The sequence below is a fragment of the Rattus norvegicus genome, chromosome 6, assembly GCF_021556685.1.
Source record: "Rattus norvegicus strain SHRSP/BbbUtx chromosome 6, alternate assembly SHRSP_T2T, whole genome shotgun sequence".
NCBI classification, from domain to species: Eukaryota; Metazoa; Chordata; class Mammalia; order Rodentia; family Muridae; genus Rattus; species Rattus norvegicus.
Genome location: NC_141539.1, coordinates 128147436 through 128166796, shown reverse-complemented (window position 1 = coordinate 128166796; position 19361 = coordinate 128147436). Strand labels below are relative to the sequence as shown.

The following is a 19361-nucleotide window of genomic DNA, read 5'->3' as shown; positions in this document are numbered from 1 at the left end:
CAGCAACAGACACCGAGAGAGAAAGAGAGACAGAGACAGAGACAGACACACAGGGACACAGAGACACAGAGAGAGACAGAGACAGACACACAGGGACACAGAGACACAGAGAGAGACAGAGACAGACACACAGGGACACAGAGACACAGACACAGACAGAGACAGAGACACAGGGACGAAGAGACAAAGAGACAGAGAGAGACAGAAACAAAGAGATAGAGACAAAGAGACAGAGATAGAAACAAAGAGACAGAGAGAGATACGGACAGAGACAGATGGATGGACAGCTCTATCCATTAAATGAGAGTAATTTTAACCCAGAGAGGGAGAGGAAAAGGGAGAGGTAGAGGGAGAGGGAGAGGGAGAAGGGAGGGAGAGGGAGAGAAGGAGAGGGAGAAAGAGATTACAGACCAGTGCTTTTAGGTAGGAGAATCCTTACCAAATTATTAGCAAACTGAATCCAACAGCGTTTTAAAAGGACATAGATTCTAACCAAGCAGGGTGTGTTTCAGTAAGCTAAGGCTGGCCTAATCCTGAGAGAGGCTCAGAGTGGTCAGTGGCAGAGAAAACAGAGCACTGTAAGGACACCCACCCACATTATTTTTATTTAACCTTGTTCCCAAGGTCTGAGCCAGTGCAATTAGGCAATTAAAAGAAAAAGAAGGTAGCAGAGGAAAGATGCATGATCATGTGTTTTGAAAACCTCGAATAACCTCCAAACCAGGCTGCTAAGCTAACAAGCAAACCTGGCCGGGGTCAGCCTGGCGGGGGCGGGGGGGGGGGGTGTCAGTCAAACCACGGTGCTGACAGTCAACCCCAGAACCAAGGCTGTGTGCTCATACAACAACGGCACCTAGAAAAAGTTGTTGTTTTTGCTTTAGCTTTTGGGGTGGGTGTGTGTGTGTGTGTGTGTGTGTGTGTGTGTGTTCATGTGCTCTATGGGTGCACGCCTGTGTACACATACACATTCCTGTGCATGAATGTGGAGGCCAGTGGTTGGCGTTGGATCGTCTCTCCAGTCTTTCTCCGCCTTATTTGAGGTAGTTTCTCACTGAACCTGGAGTTTACTAACTGGTCTAATTGGATGGCCAATAGGTCCTAAGAATCTTCCCATCTCTGCTGCAATTGTACTGGGTTTACAAGTGTGCACCGTGAGGACCAGCCTTTAGCATGAGTGCTAGAAATCCAAACTCAGGCTTGTATAGCAAGTGACTCCCTAGAACAGGCATCTCCCTAGCCCCCGACAGGATTCATTGCTGTCATTTATTCTGGATTTTGTTTGGTTTGTTTTCTTGGTGGTGGGGGGTTGGGTATTTGCTTTGGTTTGGTTTAGTTTTTCAAGACAGGGTTTCTCTGTGTAGTCCTGGCTGTCCTGGAATTCCCTCTGTAGACCTGGCTTGCCTCAAACTTAAAGATTTGCCTACCTCTGCCTCTGAGTGCTAGGATTAAAGGCATGTGCCACTACCACCCCAGGTTTGTTTGTTTGGTTTTCTTTGTCTTTTTTAAGACAGGTTCATACTATAGGTCAGAATGACTTGGAACTCAAAATGTAGCCCAGGCTAGACCAGGAACTCCCAAGTCTCCCACATTAGTTCCCTGGCACTGGAATTACAAGAATGAGCCCCCATGTCAGGCTTGCTTTGTTCTGTCAGGTGTGAAGGTGGAACCCAGAGACTTGCAAGTGCCCCACATGCACTCAACCACTGAGCGACAAGCCATGCCCCAAGAAACAAAGCTGAGAAAAACAACTCCATTCACCAAAGCACTTAGGAGAACATTTAATTAAAGATATAATATAGCAAAGGGCAATTCAAGATTTCCCCAAGTGTGTTCTCGTGTGTGTGTGTGTGTGTGTGTGTGTGTGTGTGTGTGTGTGTGTGTTTCTCCAAAGAGCAGAAGTTAAGATCGTCATCCTCTCCAATTATTCCAATTATCAAGGAACCAAAACACAAGCTTAATTAAAGAAAAAAAAGACTAAAAAACCTGTATGAAAAGCAAAGAAGCCGAAACAAGTTTGCACAAGAGTGTAAGACACAGAATTGCAAAGACAGTGTGTCTTAGAATAAAGAGAGAGGCTCAGATGGATAAACAGAACGGAGCGCTGCGATAAAGCTACACCTACACGGTTCACTGACTCTCTGCAAAGGTCTCCAGGGACTTCAATAACGACAAGATGGTTTTCATAGCAAATGGAGCCCGTACGAATGGACATTGTATGGGGAAACAATAAACCCCAAACCTCACCTCACACCACGCATGGAAATCGACTCTAAGGTACTCACAGACCTAAAAGAGGCAAAACAATTTAACTTCTTTAACATTGGAGAAAATATTTGTGACGATGATCAGGAAAAAAATTCTTGAATATGATATCAAAAGCAAAAAAAAATTAAAATAAAAATTTACGTAACTAGGCAATTTAAAAGCTCTCATCTCTAAAGTCACAGTTAGGGGTGGAGGAGAAGGCTCACTTGCAAAATGCTTGCTCACAAGCATGAGGACCTGAGTTCAATGCCAGGTACGGTGGCACACACTTGTGAGCCAGTCCTGGGGAAGCAGAGAAAAGTGAATCCCTGAAACCACAGGCTAGACAGTCTAATCTAACCGGTGAGCCTCCAAGTCAATAGCTGGCCCTGTCTCAAAGAGGGGGACGGCCTTCCTGAGACTAACAACCAAGGTGTCCTCCAACCTCCACAGATGTGCACACACATGTGAACACACACACAGACTCATTTTTTTTTAAGTCAGAGTTAATAAAACATAAAAGTAAGCTACATGTTGAAGGCAAATTTTTCAGGAAAATGTACTTGAGCCTAGCGCTTACACAGAACTCGTATGACTCAATGAAACCAAAATTGTCAATTAAAACGGCCAAAAGATTAGAACAGGCATTGTCCAGAAGAAAACACCAAATAGCCAATGAGCACGGGAAAGTATGACCCATGTTGCTAGTCCTCTGAGAAATGCTAGCTAAAACCACAGAAGATTCCATTATACCCTCACCAGAAAGATTAAGATTTAAATGACTGAGAATATTAAGTACAGGCAAGGATAAAGGATGCTGGAACCCTCTCCTGTACTTCTGGTGGGAGTACAAAGACATTACAACCCTTTTACAAAACGGTAAGGCAATATCTTTTAACATCAAATATTCATTTATCGTAATACCAAGCAATTCTACTCCAGGTATTGAACCTAAGGGTGTAAACAGAGGTAAGGAGTATGACTCGGGGTCAGCATAAGAACCTGAGTTCAGGGGCTGGGGATTTAGCTCAGTGGTAGAGCGCTTACCTAGGAAGTGCAAGGCCCTGGGTTCGGTCCCCAGCTCCGAAAAAAAGAACAAAAAAAAAAAAAAAAGTAAAAAAGAACCTGAGTTCAAATCTCTAGCACCCACATAAAAAGCCAGGCATGCCTGAATGTGCCTACAACCTCAGCATTGAGAGTGGAAACAGAGCACCCTCAGAGCTCACTGGCCTGTCAGCCTAGCTTCCGGTGCAGTGAGAGGCCCAGCCCGAAGGAAATAAGACAGAACAGCAGGGGTCATCCTAACATCCTATTCTGGCCTCTATATGTGCACACATGTATATCTATATAGTGATGTACACACACACACACACACACACACACACACACACACACACACACACACAGAGTGAAGCCAGGCACTTGGGCCATGTCTACAATCTCAGCACTTGAAAAGCTGAGACAGAAGAATTACTGTAAATTCGAGGCCAATCTAGATGGACTACATAGTGAACTTCAGACTAGCGAGGAGCCCATAGTGAGATGCAGGCTCAAAACACAGAGAAATGGAAAATAAATCCCAGGTGAAACACATACACCAACATTCCCAGCAGCACCATCCACAAGGTCCAAGAGCTGGAAACTCTCTGGATATCTACTGAATGGGGAATGTGTAAAGGAAGGGCACTGCACATGTGCCCCGGCATACTACAGAGCCATAAAAATGCATATGGCACAAGTGACCTTCAAAAACACGGTGCTAATTAAGACCTGCTCCAGTTTGAATAGGAGTTCCCCAAAGGTGACCAACCTGTGGCACTGTCAGGAGGTGGCGGAACCTTCAAGGGGTGAGCGTAATGGAAAGATGTCAGGTCCTAGGTGTGTGCCCCAGTAGGAACTACTGGAAACCCAGGTTCTCCTCTCTTCGTTCCTTGACTGCCATGAGCTGAACAGCTTTCTCCGCTACATGCTCCTGCCATGGTGTGACAGCTTACCATGGCCCCAAACAGACACGGGCAATGACCTTTAAAAACCATTTCCTCCTCATAAAGTAACCGGTGGTCTCAGCTGAACAAGAAAACAAAACCAAAAGATAAATAAGAACGGCTAAGGGACGAACGACTCCATTTATGTGAGATTCTACAAAACGCAATACTTCCGTGACAGACCCAAGTGAGTGTCCTTCTGGAGATGGGGTAGAAGGAGCAGATGGTGGTTAAAAGTGCAGGCAGTCCTCTGTGGTGAGGGCCCTGTCATGCTGACAATGATACATGCATGCCTACATGTGTGTATAAATCTAGGGGAAAAAAATCCATCCAGCCACATTTTGAAGACAGATTGGTCTTGCTATATGAAACAGCTTCCAAACTTGGCAAATGGAACAAAACATAATGATGCAGTCAAATGCTTACGGTTACAAGCTAATGCTCACACATATAATAACATGGTAGTCATGAGATGACAATATTCAACTAAACAGTGTCCATTTTCTATCTATAGTTAACATTGCAAGTTAGGGGCTAAGTAACTTGAATGAGTGTATGTGTGGAGTCACCACAAATAGGCTAGTTCAAAAGTGACTAATCAAGGCATATTGTGTTTGTAGTTGTTTTTTTTTTTTAAATAGAAGCCCAGAGAGATGGCTCATCAATAAATACTTAAGAGGACTAGAGAGTTCAGATCTCATAGCTTGAACAAGCTAGATGTCCCCAAATTGCTTCTAAACCCTTCTGAGGGGCCAGTGACAGATCACTGCAGTTTTCTGGCTTCTCGCCTAGCTGAGAAATTGCAAGCCCACGGTTCAGGGAGAGACCCTGCTGTAAGTGTAAATGTCGCTTTTATTGTCTCAGATGAAGGGATGAGATGAGAGCCAGACCCAAGCTTTATGAACATGGCTTGTGCTGGGCCCAGAGCATTTCTATTTCTGTTCTCACTCTCCCCAGACCTAACCCTGGATGCTTCTAACCTCTGTACAATCTGATCTTCCACAAGCCCGGTCTTGAAGGCTTCAGCTTCCAGCCTCCTTCTGCTAACCTAGGCCTGGAATGTTTCAGCGTCCAAGATTTACTGCTGAACAAACTTACCCTTTCTAGTTCTTTCTGAGCTCTGGCAGGCTGGTTCTGAACTCGGTTCTTCTGGCCCAAACGCCTCTCCAAGCTAACTGATTCAAATTGGCTTCCCTTGGTTTCTGTCTGAATTACTCTGCTTGGAAAGACTGCCCCTGAACTCTATGAACTGAACTGCCCCAGACTTAAATGAGCACAACTGCATTCAACCAGACTTAACCCAACTGAACTCAGCTGAACTCAGTTGACTCTCTCTCCCTCCATGTGCTTAAGTAGCCTCTCTTTGCTGTCCTTGTGAGAGCTGGGTATATCCTCTGACTCATCCTGTCAAATCTTTCTCTGATTCATCGTTTTGTCTGCCCCTCAATTAGATGACATTTATTTGGGATTAAAGCTGTATGCTCAAGGCATGTCTACACTCCAGCCAGAGAGATCAAAGGTACGTGCTAAGGGAACGTCTGTATTCTAGTCAGAGGGATTAAAGATGCGTGGCGTGTCTCCATCCCAGCCAGACCATATCTTCGGATGTGATCCCTTGCCAGAGCAGCCATGTTGCTGGATTCCTCTACACCCTGTCTCAGAGGAATACGTGGAGAATGACAGTGGAGGCCCCTTCTGACACCCACGCATGTACATATACACAGATGCCTATAGACTCACATAAACACATACAAAACCAATAAATAGTTTTAGAGATAAAAAACATGTAGATTTTTTTAAAACAGAAAATGATCTACTCAGAAAATAGTTTAAAAAAATAAATAAAAGATTGAGTGGCTGGAGAGAGAGCTCCGTGAGTAAGAGTTCTGGCTGTTTTTCCAAAGGAGCCATGCTCGATTCCTAGCACCTACATGGTGGCTCACGAACCATCTGTAACTCTACTCCCAGGGATCCAGTGTCCTCTTCTGGTCTCCATAGTCAACAGGCATGCACATGGTACCCAGACGAATGTGTAGGGAAAGTACCCACACATATAAATAAACAATTGTTTAAAGAAAAGCATACCTAAGATGTGGATCATGAGAAAAAGGCAAAAATAGGACAAAACAACTATCAAAACAATAGTTTCAAAACATTTTCCTCAAACATCTTGAAATTGAATATCGAAAGGCCACATGGCAATGACTTCAGCACAGCCAACAATAAATCATGTCATGTCCCATAAAAGCCACTTCGAAGGGTCATTTGGGCAAACAGACAAAAGCAGTAAGCAAGAGAAGGGCAATAATACTGGCAGCCCACTTTACCAATTCTTAAAACCCAAAGGAAAAATTTCAACAAATTTAAGGCCTTTGAATATGGGAAGTGTAAGTCTAGGGTTTTATATGTACCCAACCTAGTCGTCAAGTACAAGGCTATAAACAAACCTTTATAAACCTGCCAAAACTCAGGGCATATTGAGCCTGCGATCCCTTCCGGTAGAATCTGTGAGAAGGAATAAGTGGTGGGTACTGTTAGTGAGCCCGAGGATCAAGGCTGAGACACGGCTATAGAGAGGGAACACAGAAACAACTATCCAATTATTAAAAAGCTGAAAGTCTGGGGAATAAATAGTGTATGTAGATATGACTTACTAATAGGCATTAATTATAAATAAAGAGATACTATTTTATACCAGATACTGGGTGAGGGGAGCTACAAATAATTCCAATACTGTTCAGTGTGGAGAAATAGTTAGCCCCCAAACATACGACCTAATTACCCTTACATGAAAATTGATATAAATGTAATGAATAGAACAAATAAGAAAATTAAAAACCTACTCCATATGAAAAAGCCTTTGATATAAAAAAATGTAAAAAATAAATAAATAAAAGAATGATAGGAATAAGACAAACATATGGATCCTATCAGCAAATGTAAATGGGTTTAACTCACTAAAAGTATGGGATTTTCAGATTAGCTAATAAAGAAGAACCCAACCCTAGACAGAATAGAAAAGACACATCTAAACAAAGAAGCTCAAAGGAGTTAAAAGCAAGACGATGTATCAAGTAAACATGAAGAAATAAAGAAGCAAACAGGAGCCATCATCTTGACGCCTGACAAGGTCACCAAGTATTCCTAGGTGTGCATGTGTGTGGCGTGCTGCTGAAGGCTACACTCACAGTGACGGTTGTGGTCATGGATAGTTTTGCACCCAATAAACGAGAGTAACTTCCATGAGCAGCCACACACGATGATGCAGGAGGAACAGACAGAAACATACTAATCCAAAAGACCTCCACATACCTCTCCCAACCCAATCAAGTGTGGTTACAATCAAGAGGGTGCAGAAGAGCTAATCAAAATCAATCATGTAGATATCTGCCGAGTGTGACAGTCTAATCAATGACAGATATTACGACAGTCTTTCAAGTGCACATGGAACATGGGCAAAACCAGGAAAAACTTGAACGTCTTAAAGAACAATAGCAGCCCCTCATCATCTCTAGAATACAGTGCAATAAAAATAGAAATCAGTAACAAGAGTGAAAAGCAAAATACCCGACCACGTTGGAATCCTACACTGTAAATGGCTCTTGGCAAAGCATGAGATTCTACTGCAGAAATTTCTTGAATATAATGATAATACTATCTCAAATCTGCGACCAGAAATCTGTAAGCTACAACCAAAGGAAACACCAAAAATATATTATATGGAGTGCGTATGTTGATAAAAATTAAATTAATAGAAACTCAAAACTCATGAAAATAAATAACGAAAAAATGCAAGGAGTAAGAAAAACTGAAATCAATGTGTAGGAGGCCCAGGGAGAAAGTCTCACTATAAGGGATAAAGAGAAACAAATATCAAACCTGAGGACTTTTGAGTTCATAGGGACTTTTGCATAACCCCATACAAACAAAACAGAAAATGTAAATAAAATGTATCATCATTGTTCTGACAAATAAACCATACCAAATCTCACCCCAGTGGGGGAAAAAAGCAGAAAGTCTAAATAATACACGTTATAAAACAAACAGAAAAGTTTAAAAATTCTATCACAAAAAAAAAAAGCCCTCAACTAAATGGTTCCACAGGGAACACAGCACATTTAAGAAGGAACGGTCTCAACGCTACTATGCTGCAGAGCAAGACAAAGTGTCCCAAACTCACTTCCAATACCAAACAGAAGATTGTCCCCAAATCCTGACTAGGGCTCACCCCTGCTCTACCTCCTCCAAACCCCGCCAACCAATCAACTAATTTCTGTTATTACAAAATTTATCAAGGTTTTCCAAATAGAATAAAGTTAAAAGATGTCATATGTTTGCAGTGGATACAGAAAATGAACTTAGCTTAGTACTCACTAGAGCTAATGGGCGGACAGACGGATGGGCAGGCAGACAGACTACAGAGCTTCAGAGACTGGATAGATAACTAAAAGATTGAGAACTCTTGCTATCCTTGCAGAGGACCAGAATTCATTTCCCAGGATCTACATGGTGGCTCACAACTACCTGTAACGTCAGTTCCAGGGGATCTGACGCGTCTGGCCTCAGGCACCAAGCATGCGAGTGGCACGTATACATCCATGCAGGTGCTCACGCATACACATAAAGTAAAAATAAAATGAATATTTTTAACCTAATAAAGCAAATAATTGATAGATGGATATGTTGTTACCGGATATTACCAGGATCTAAAAGGATATCCTACTTAACAAAGAAATACCGCTGTGGTCTTACTAGAAATCACACGTGTTGGTACCTGAGTATGAGATGCAAGGGCAGAATGGCCAGCTCTAGGCTGTAGGATGCTGCATCGTGAGACCCACTTCATGGAAAAAGACAGACAAAAACACCAACTGTCTCAACTGTCTGGGCTGTATTTGATATTGCTGTTTTAAGCCAACCAGGTTCTGGTACTTTCTAAAGAAGTCACAGAAGATGGAGACATGGCCACACACAGCTCCCCCCCCCTCTCTCTCTCCTTCCTTCCTTCCTTCCTTCTTTCCTTTCTTCTTTTTTTCTTCAGCTGCACAAGTAGAGAACGAAGGCAAATGGGCTTTATTCCAGTTAACACAGCTGGCGGAAGTAGTCAGCCAGTAGCTTGTCTTTATTATGAGCCAACCTAAAGGAATATTCATATATGGAGAGAAAGATTCCTGCACTCTGCACTAACTGGGTGAGCATAGGTCACAAGTCCTTTTGTAATTCCACCTCTGAAGGAGGAGGTACAGAAAACCTGGAATGTACCTTTTAAGTGATGGTGAGAAAAGGCAAGTTTCTGGGATCTTTGAAATGCTACCACCAAATGGCAGTTACCCCACACATGTTTCAGTGTTCAACTGTTTAGAAAGTGATGGTTCTGTTGAGCTCTTAACCCCACACATGTTTCAGTGTTCAACTGTTTAGTAAGTGATGGTTCTGTTGAGCTCTGACCTAGGTCAGGGGTGCTGGTCAGTTACCCATGGTTTTAAAGCTGAGGGCACTGACTGACAGGCTGGTCTCTGTATTCTTGATGGGTCATCCAGGCTGCTGTATGACAATACATTTGATGGGGAGAAGAGCAGTACTTTAGCTTTGCCTTTCTGTGATAAAGCACTTACCAAAAAGAACTTGGAGAAGGAAAGGATTAACTTGGCTTAAATGGTACACCCATCATCAAGGGAACACAAGGCAGGAACTCAAGCAGGAGCCAGGAAGCAGGAACTCAAGCAGAGACCACAGAGGAACACTGCTTACCGGCATGTTCCTCTAGCTTACTCAGCTACCTTTCTTATATCCCAGGCCTTCCTGCACAGAGACAACACTGTCCATACTGGGCTGAACCTCCCACATCAATCATCCATCAAGAACATGCTCCCACAGGCTTGCCCACAGCCCAATATGGTGGAAAGAACGTTCTCAAATAAATTTCCTCCTTCCCATCTATGTCGAACTGACAACCAAGATCTGCCATCAGAAGCAGATTTGGGGATGTATGTTAGAAGGCTGTCATAATAGAGAAATGCTATGGTAAACCTGTAACTAATTGGCAACGGCAAGAGAAGGAAGTGATCTATCTAAGGAATACTTGAGAGAACACCAGAGTACCAGTGTATTAGCCCTTCTCTATCAAAGCTAACATTAGAAGTAATATATACCAAACTGTTTGGCATAAGAAGGCAGAAACAATAAATATCTAAACTTCCCTGCGAGAGGTTAAGATTCAAATGTAAATAACTCTTGTGGAGCAGAACAGGGGAGACCTCTGTGTATACACTCTTATGCATGTGGAGGCCAAAGGACAGCTTCACGGACTATTCTATCTTGAGGTTCATCCACCCCGTCTCACCTGGAGTTCACCAAGAAGGCCAGGCTGGTAGACCAGCAAGCCCCACGGAGATCTCTATCTCACCTCTCCAGTGCTGGAATTAAAGTGCAAGCCACCGTGCCTGGCTTTTATTTTTCTTACCTTACCTTTTTTATTTTATTTTATTTTATTTGGGGTGTGTGTGTGTGTGTGTGTGTGTGTGTGTGTGTGTGTAACTCTTTATGCCAAGTTGGTTATATGATCATGAGTTAGTTATCATCTTTTTCAACTTCTAAGACAAGCCCATTTGTCCTTACAATTAAAATAACACACTACATGTACACAAACGTATATGTGTGCACACATCCTTTCAATTTTATCCAGTCAGTCAGTCTCTGGGATTGACAAAAACGATGCTGGACACCTCCCTACGTCTAATCCAACGTCAAGTATAAAGTGAGGCTCGTGATGGTTTGTGTGCCGTTGAAAGAGTTAGAAGGGCAGACAGGCAGGACAGAACTAGGACGCTCGAGATGAAAGAAGCTACAGAGCCTGGTTGAGCTTTGCCCACCACGGAAAGCTAGGCTATCGGTGAGTCCATGCTAGCTAGTTCTCTGCGCATCTACACCGCCATTGCTCACTTTACGGCTGCCGCCGTAAATCTTCAGCATGTAAGAGATCGAGGCACATGGACATCTAACATGGTAGTGCTCAACCTGTGGGCCTCGACCCCTTCAGCAAACATATTTACATGGCGATTCCTAACAGCAGCAAAATTATAGCGATGAAGTACCAATGGAAGTAATTCTACGGTTGGGGTCACCACAACACGAGGATGCGCACTGAAGGGTCAGGGAGTTAGGAAGGTTGAGTGCCGCTGTTCTAACACACAATGACAGCACAAAAGAATTCAACGTCAGCCCTACACACGGCTGGAAAGCCGGGGCATAGGACTTGAACAGGAACCGTCTCAAGGGATCTCTGACTTCTCATGTACTGCCGCCTTATCTGACAAAAACCAATTGGCTGGTTGTGGGCTAAGACGGCCTACCAATTAGGAATCCTAATTATCATGCCAAACATAATAAAAGGAAATTTTAGCTAATTAGAAAGAATCAAAATCATATTCAATATTCAATAAAAATGTAACTTGTTATATAAACACTACAACATTTGATTAAGCAACTATAGTCTCAAGTATTTTGACAATTATAAATCCATTTGAAAAACAAATTTTATGCAATATTCACACTGGAGAGAGAGCCAAATTTTGTAATAATACAAAGTAAAGCATAAAACCATATTCGAGAACTTGATTATGTAATCCTTCCATAACAAAAAAAAAAAAAACATTTTTCCATCCACCCTCAATCATTTTTTATTTCTTCAAGATCCAGTTTTTGTGTAAAATGTGTGCATCAGCAACGTGACACATCCAGGAGCTATGATAAGAATACAATATTATACACGCACACCAAGTAAATTAAGGGACCTAATGACCAAGCTAATTGCTGGAATCCAATACGACATCTAAGTGCACACGGAGGAGATGGACAGTAGAGCAAAGCATCTGAACTAGACACTCAGCATTAAGTCAGCGTCAGCCACGCGACACCAAGGACCACAGAGGGAAAGAACGTTTCGAACAAAGGGCACAGTGCACTGACAGAATTATATACTCAGCCCGCTGCCAGCACAGGGAAACTATAAAACAGAGATGTTGCAGGTGAGCTAGAAGATGAAGAGCTTGGTGATTTTTCTGGATAGCTGTTGTGGAGAGGGGAAACCTTGGAGGACTCATGATTGTTTGACTGAAACAAACGGCGCCACTCACCGAGATGAACATTTTTAAAATGTACCACTTTGAGACAAAACAGTGAGTGTGTTTACCTGCGTGCCAGATGCCTGAAGGGATAAGGGCACCTAGTTCAAGATACATGCTTCGACTGGCAGGCTGTGTTGGGGAGTTAGAACAGGAGGGAAGTAACCGATATCATTGGGAAGGGGAGAGAATGAGGCTGGACCAAATTTGGAATTTTGGGTAAATAATCTAAAAGCAAAACATAGCCCCCCCCACAAAAAAAAGGTCTGAGTAGAGATAGTCAGACACATGGGAGAGTTTGAGGACTGCCTTAACTAGTATCAAACAACGCAGAGGAGTCGCGTAAAACATAAACCGAAAACCGTTGTTCGTTCTACAATCACAAATCACTAATTGTTGCGTATATGCAGAAAACAAGCCTTTCCCCTGCAAGAAGCTATTCTGTGGTGTTATGCAAAGATTTTTTCCCCAAGACTGTAGGTCACAGTCCTGTGTTCAAAGGAAGAATGCTTTTCTATCCTGGTGACTTTCTCATGTGGAAGGGAAAAAAAGGAAGCTGTCTATTGATTTATACAGCAGGACGATTAAGCTTGCCTAGGAAGGAGCTCAACCTTAGACCGCTAAGTAGATCCAGTCTTAAAAGAATTTGTCCGCAGCCTGCAAGATGGCTTCATGGGTAAAGCAGGAAGTGCTTGCCACCGAGCCCGACACAGAGTTCAGTCCTCCAACTCACATGCTAGAAGGAAAGGCTCCAGAAAGTTGTCCTCTAACCTCGACATGCATCCCATGGGGTGCAAGTACACACAGATACACACACTCGCACACACACACTCATGCACACACGTACACGCACAAACGCACACGCATACACATGCACACGCGCACACACACACATGCACACACACACTCGCACACACACACTCGCACACACACACGCATACTCATACACACGCACACACACACGCTCACGCACACCCACAAACGCATGCACACACACACAACTGTAACTTAAATTTTTCTAAAGGCCTCTAATGTAATCAAAATTATGTTTAGTTATTAAGACAAAGATACCAAGTCAATGAAGACATTAAAAAATAATATACACATTTCTATTACATGATTGGGTATCTTGAGTTTAAATTGTTAGTGGTTGATTTCCAATTTTGACAGACATTATGATGGGGATTCGGGTTCAGATACGGGATTCACGTTTACCAACTGTCACACTGTCATCACAACACAAGACATGACAGAAAGGCAGCTCACGCCTTAAAAAAAAAGCAAAAAACTGGTTCTATGTAGGTAACCAACGAGCACTTTGCTAGATATATCAACTCTAAGAATCCCCATGCAAAAGAGACAAGAAGTGCAGTCTTGCCCAATAGTCTATGTACCATTTAAGTAATATCACTTTTTAAAATTTTTGCTGCATTCTAGAAAACTAGACTCAGAGTTTATATGCACCCCCCCCCACTTTGGTAGCAAGCACGTGGTTGTATTTTTTTATGGCAAAAGCAGGCCGCATCTCCTCTCCACTCCACACCGTGTGCCAGCCTTCGGTGCTGAGTGCTTTCCATTGGTCGTCTTCATAACAGCTATGGAATTATAAATGGTTCGACCAAAACTCAGATGAGTTAAACTGACTTGCTCAAGGTCACAAAGCTTGCAAGAGGCAGAGTCAAGTTTCAAACCAAGCCCACAACCTGATGTTACAACCCCTAGACTCTGCTGTTGTCAAAAGCAAAGGCTCATGCTAGAGAGCACCCCTTCCCATCATACATTCCAGGTCGGTTATCGATAACTACCAACGGAAAGAAAAAGTTGGGGGAGGGGTGGGAGAACACTTTTGAGAAACCCACATAGATCATGAATTCCTATTTTAACCATTCCCACATCTACATGTGCATCTACATGTACAATGTTACATATATGAGCCCCTTCACTACAGTGGACTCTGTAAGGGGCGTGGGGAGCCATGAAGAGGAAAAAGAACTTGGATCTTCTGCAGTTGCCTGAGAAAATGCTGGGAGGTTTTTTTAACCTCCTGTTCTCAGGCAAGCTCTGCAGACAGCAGAGACTGGAAGTTTCACACAGGCTTCCAACTACACGTCTTAACTAAAACTGATCTATCTTGCACCGTGGCTGCTGATCACATACAAGAAAATGCTACTGCACACGAAATAAGGACCGTTTGTCCCAGCTCCCTGATACTCTACACTTCAGAGGTACACGTAATCTGTTTGGGTTGAAATGCAAGTACTTCCTCTTGCTGCCTCAACCAAACTATATCCACTTCCTGTATGTGGAACCTTCACTTCTCAAGAGACTCCAAGAAAAAAAAAAGAGTAATGAAATAATCTCGTTATATTATATTAAGCCCAATCCTCCTCCTACTTGGTTCTTAAGAAGGCTGTTCTGTGCATGCTCCTGACTGCAGAGGAGAAAAGGACTTCTGCCTCTCCTCTTCCTCTGGTGATCTTCACGCCCAGTACAAGAGGGGAAAAAAATCTTTTTGGTCCTTTCTGCTTTCTCTTCTCCAAATAGCTGTACTCCTACCAAGCCCAAGGATAAACTGCGATCTGCAACTCTGCCTTAGTGGATGCATTTACAGCTATCCACTGTGCAGCTTTCTCTGCTGCTGCTCTGTTTTCTGGAGTGCACATCCCGTCCGTTCATGTTAGTGTGTGAAGGAGGAAAAGGAATAAATTCCTAACTCTCAATGTAAAATATGTCTATGAGGCCCCCAAACGGCCTCCTTTATTTATTTATTATTTATTTATCCCCTTTGACCTCCAACAATAGCTATTACAGTTATTCCCTAATTTAGATGCAATTTTAAGGCACAAAACTATTAACCTAATTGATCCAGGTCTCACAGGTCATCAGAAGGGCACGTGCAGCTCAAATCCACATATTTTAGCCCAACCAGAGTCCAGTTTATCCTCTACAGACGAAAACATCTGTTTTGCAAACAAGTATAACATAGTTGTCTTTCAATCCACAGCCAAGCCCTGGTCTGGATTTTCTTCCAGCTTAGAATTCACTGCCCAGGAAAGAAGCGAAACAAAACACCAGGCAGACATCAAAATACAACACAAGAAGGAGAGCGCAGTAAGAGGACAGTGATATCCACTGGCTTTAACCTGAAAACACTTATATAATATGTTACAGAATCAAATGACAGGTGGTGGGGCTTCTTGATAACCAGAGCACAATAAAGTTCTCAGGGGCACTAATGTTGTCCTCAAGTAGGGAGCTCTGCACTGATTCTGTTACATACACTGTAAAACGAGTGAAAATAAGCATCCGATATTTTTGAAAGTCTCTGTAGAAACAGAATTTAACTTTGAGGGTACATTTGACTTTTGGAAATGGGCAAAAAAAAATCATAGGAGACTTTTTTCACTATTTAGAAGAGATGGATAACTGAAATGGGAACTGCCTGGTAGCATTGTAGGAATCATATATTGGGTATACGCTATATGCTGGGATCATGAAATATTTCGTGTGTATTTTCTTACTTATTATCACAACCACACCGTCAGCAGCTTCACCCCAGATCTACAGATGAGGAAATGAAGTTTGGAGGGGTCAGTTATCTTGCCCAAGGTCAAAGAGAGGCAAAACTAACATTTAAACCCAGATGTTCTGGATTTCAAAATCATGGCGAAAGCTCTGGTGGAAAGTGGACACACACAATGTCTAAAGAAACATCAGTCTGGGCACTGTGTGATCTCCAGCTCATTCAGTCTTATGTGGTGGATAAACGGTGTACAGCATTTTATCTAACACATTCCAAATCCATGTTAGTACCGTTCCAAAGAAGAATTACACAGGCTTAAATAGTGACAGCATTACCAGAATAAATGTATACAAAGAACAAAGAATCATTTCAAAAAACAAGTTCTAGTTACTCTTGCATGAAATACCAACTGATTGCTTATTTAAAATGATCATTTATTTACAACCAAAAGCTTAAGTTTCTGAGTCCCTCAAGTGCACTCGGGTAAACAATCAAATCAACCAACCTACCAAGTTCATACCCAAGGCCTACTAGTGCACATTGCAATCGGAGTTACTATGGGGACCATGCTGGAAACATCCTCTGTCCACATGGAGTTACCATGTTGTTACCAGCCAAGCACAGAGTCAGTCATTATTGGTACAACCAAACTCCTCCTGTGCTATTACGGTTTGTGTAAGCTGCCCTACAAAGAAAGCCTGCTCTTTGGAAAAATCATTAGACCAATTAGATCATTTTCCCAGAGATCCTTTCACTGTCTTGTAAGCCCCCACACAGTGGAGGTTAGTTGCTCCAGAAGAGCGGTGTTGCTATGCACGAGTTAATTTTCTTTATACTGAAGCAGAATTCAGCCTGCTCCCTGTTCCCTCCCCCCTCTCTCCCTTCTTGCCTCTTCCACCCGAAGTGGAAACTGCAGACTCAAACTCCCCGATGGCTCCAGCACCAGGAACTGGGCATGCTCAGAAGGCCAGGCAGGCTTTGGTTGCAACTGACAGTTCCCCGCCCCTGATTTGCCGCTGCCCCCCTTCCCCCACTCCAACAAGAGATACAGAAATGTTTATCTGAAAGATACGAGGCCTCTTTTTCCCGAGAATGACCCCATTTTAATTTCATCTCGCGGGGTCTTCGGTCTGGAGAACCCCACTGCTAGCCCCAGTAGACTGCATTATTTTTTTCAGCACCGGGGACAGCGCCGCGCTGCCTCCGCCGTCCACCCTCCCCCACCTCCTTCCACCCCCCACCCGCCACCCGCCCCAACCTCAGCCCCCACCCCCGCACCAGCACAATGCCAAGGTCTCCCAGCAGCCGCAAACGCCGCAGCTGCGATAGCTCCCAGCCGGAGGCCGGGCCGAACGCCGGGCCGGCTGCTACTTACACTGCTCCGCTTTGGTGGACATGGTGCTGTCCAGATGGAAAGGCTTTGCCCCAAAATCTGTGTCGTGTGAGCTCCCTCGCTCCGCCAGCGATGTTGCGAGGAAAAGAGCGCATACCCCCCACCCCCCACCCCCTCGCTTTCCCCCTCCCTTAGGCCCGTGTCGCTACCATTCGGACAAAACGCACATCAAATTGCAGAATTCGGTCCCGGAAGGTTAGGAAATCGCCCCCGGAGAAATGGGTGGGATTTAATGGGCGGCCAAAGGCTTCCTGTCCGTCCCCTCCTGGAGCTGCCCGCGTGGATGTGGGCGGGGAGACCGAAAGGAGAGAGCGAGCTGCGGCTCCTGGTGAAAAGGGAAAATGGGCTCGACCGGGGGAGGAGTATTTCCATTCATAAGGCGCACGGAGGGGCCGGGTGTTTCCCAGAGAAAAGCCTCTTAAAGTGCCGGAGTCCCCGACCATTTGGATCTCCCCATTGGCGTTCTCCAGGCCCGTAGATCCTGCGGGCGAAGCAGCCCCCGGCGCCTCGACGCGGTGACCGGAGAGGAGCACAGGTGCGTCCCACGCGCGTCTCAGCCTCCGGGAGGAAGGGCAGGGAGGCGGATCCGGGGCGGGCTGCACACAGCCGGGCCGGAGGGCGACGACGGTGCTCCCGAGGACTGCGAGGAAGGAAATGGAGAAGTAACCCTCTGCATGGCTTCCCGGCGTGCTGCGCTCCGTGCCCTCTGCCTCCCCTGGCGGATGCTGCTGAGCAGCGATGGGAGGTCCCACTGCCAGGGGGCTATGAGACGACTTGAGGGGGTGTGGGTTGGAGCTAGAGAAAGGAGGAGATTTCCATAGATGGTAAAGGTGGAGGGTCCACAGAAAAGAAAGAGGAGTAACTGGAAACAGAAAGAACCCAGGAATGCTTTTTGCAGCAGTCCAGCCTGGGCGCCCTAGGAAGCCCCTCTCTCTGCTGGGAAGCAGAAACCTATGGAAATGGGAAGCGATCAAAAGGACAACATGCATATTAATAGGAAGACTCCTGGCGAGTCCACCTCAAAGTAAAAAAGCATTGGATGCCTAGGCTTAGAAGAATCAGGTTCCAGACTCAGTTCCATTAGCCTGTGGTTCTTCGCCATCTGTAAAATGGGAACAATAAAATCCGGCCTGCCACCCAGAATTAATAGGCAGTGAAATAATACAACGGAGGCGAGAGTTCTTTTAAAATCGGAAACTCTAAGACTAACTGCCAGCCATTAGAACCAATCTTCATCCAAACTGTTCTGTTGGAAAACCAGGGGGTAAGTGGAGAGGGTGCAACGAGCATAGCAAACTGATTTAGCAAATGCAATAAGAACTGTAAGTTGATGAGCGCTTTTTGATATGAAGAAAAATCAATGTTCTGTCTCAGGAAGAATGATATATAGGTTAAGGAAATAACTAAATTCTTTGAGAAATGTACTAATTATCCAGATCTTTGGCTATTAAAAACAAATACTGCGAACAATTATCAAGGTATTCCAAGTGACCTGAAAAACAGACGTCTAGGGAGCTGTCCATGGTGCACGCACTGCAGAGCTGCTGAACTGTGAACAGGGGAAGTCATTAGGCTCTTGAGGATGCCCCTGTGACCGCATTGCTGGTGGGTAGCCTGAGCTACCTGCCCAGAGTTCATACTCTATTACTGTTCGCTCCCCAGACCACAGCCCCGTCTCAGGCAAAGACAAATGATTCTGTGAAGAACGACGGTGAACAGTTCCTCTTGAGTAAATAAAATCAAAATACACAGAAGTGTGTTCTGAACCAAATATGAACATAATGAACCTTTCTGAGAAAGCGACAAACATTTCGTGTGATTAGAGGAAAGCTCAAGGATCTATTCCAAAATTTCTGGGAAGCTTGGGGCATTAATAAAGAAAGCAGTAATTGAAATTTGAAAGGAAAAAAATAAGCTTGGATGAACACAAAACAAAGGAGGAAATACGCCTTGGAAATTGTCCCCCTCCCCCTGCCTGATGTTGCCGCTGTTTGTCACGGATCGTCTGTTTCCACACTGAGAACCAGCTGCTGCTGAGGTCATGTCCACCCGGGTGTATCCGGATCTGGATTTCAGACCTGCCTTTTGTGCTT

General features: G+C 44.1%; 1 protein-coding gene across 6 annotated transcripts in view; it reads right to left on the bottom strand.

Moving 5' to 3' along the window:
* Window positions 1–17474, bottom strand: part of Unc79 (unc-79 subunit of NALCN channel complex) — a 246811-nt gene extending 229337 nt beyond the window's left edge. For 3 of the 6 annotated variants that reach the window (XM_087553452.1, XM_087553459.1, XM_087553463.1), the window contains exon 1: window positions 17251–17474. In XM_087553452.1, coding sequence (XP_087409578.1) covers window positions 17251–17272 — 22 coding nt within the window. In that variant the 5' untranslated portion in view covers window positions 17273–17474. The remainder of the gene's footprint in view (window positions 1–17250) is intronic. The other 3 variants (XM_087553462.1, XM_087553467.1, XM_087553468.1) reach the window with 1 other exon arrangement.
* Between the last annotated feature and the right edge of the window lie 1887 nt (window positions 17475–19361).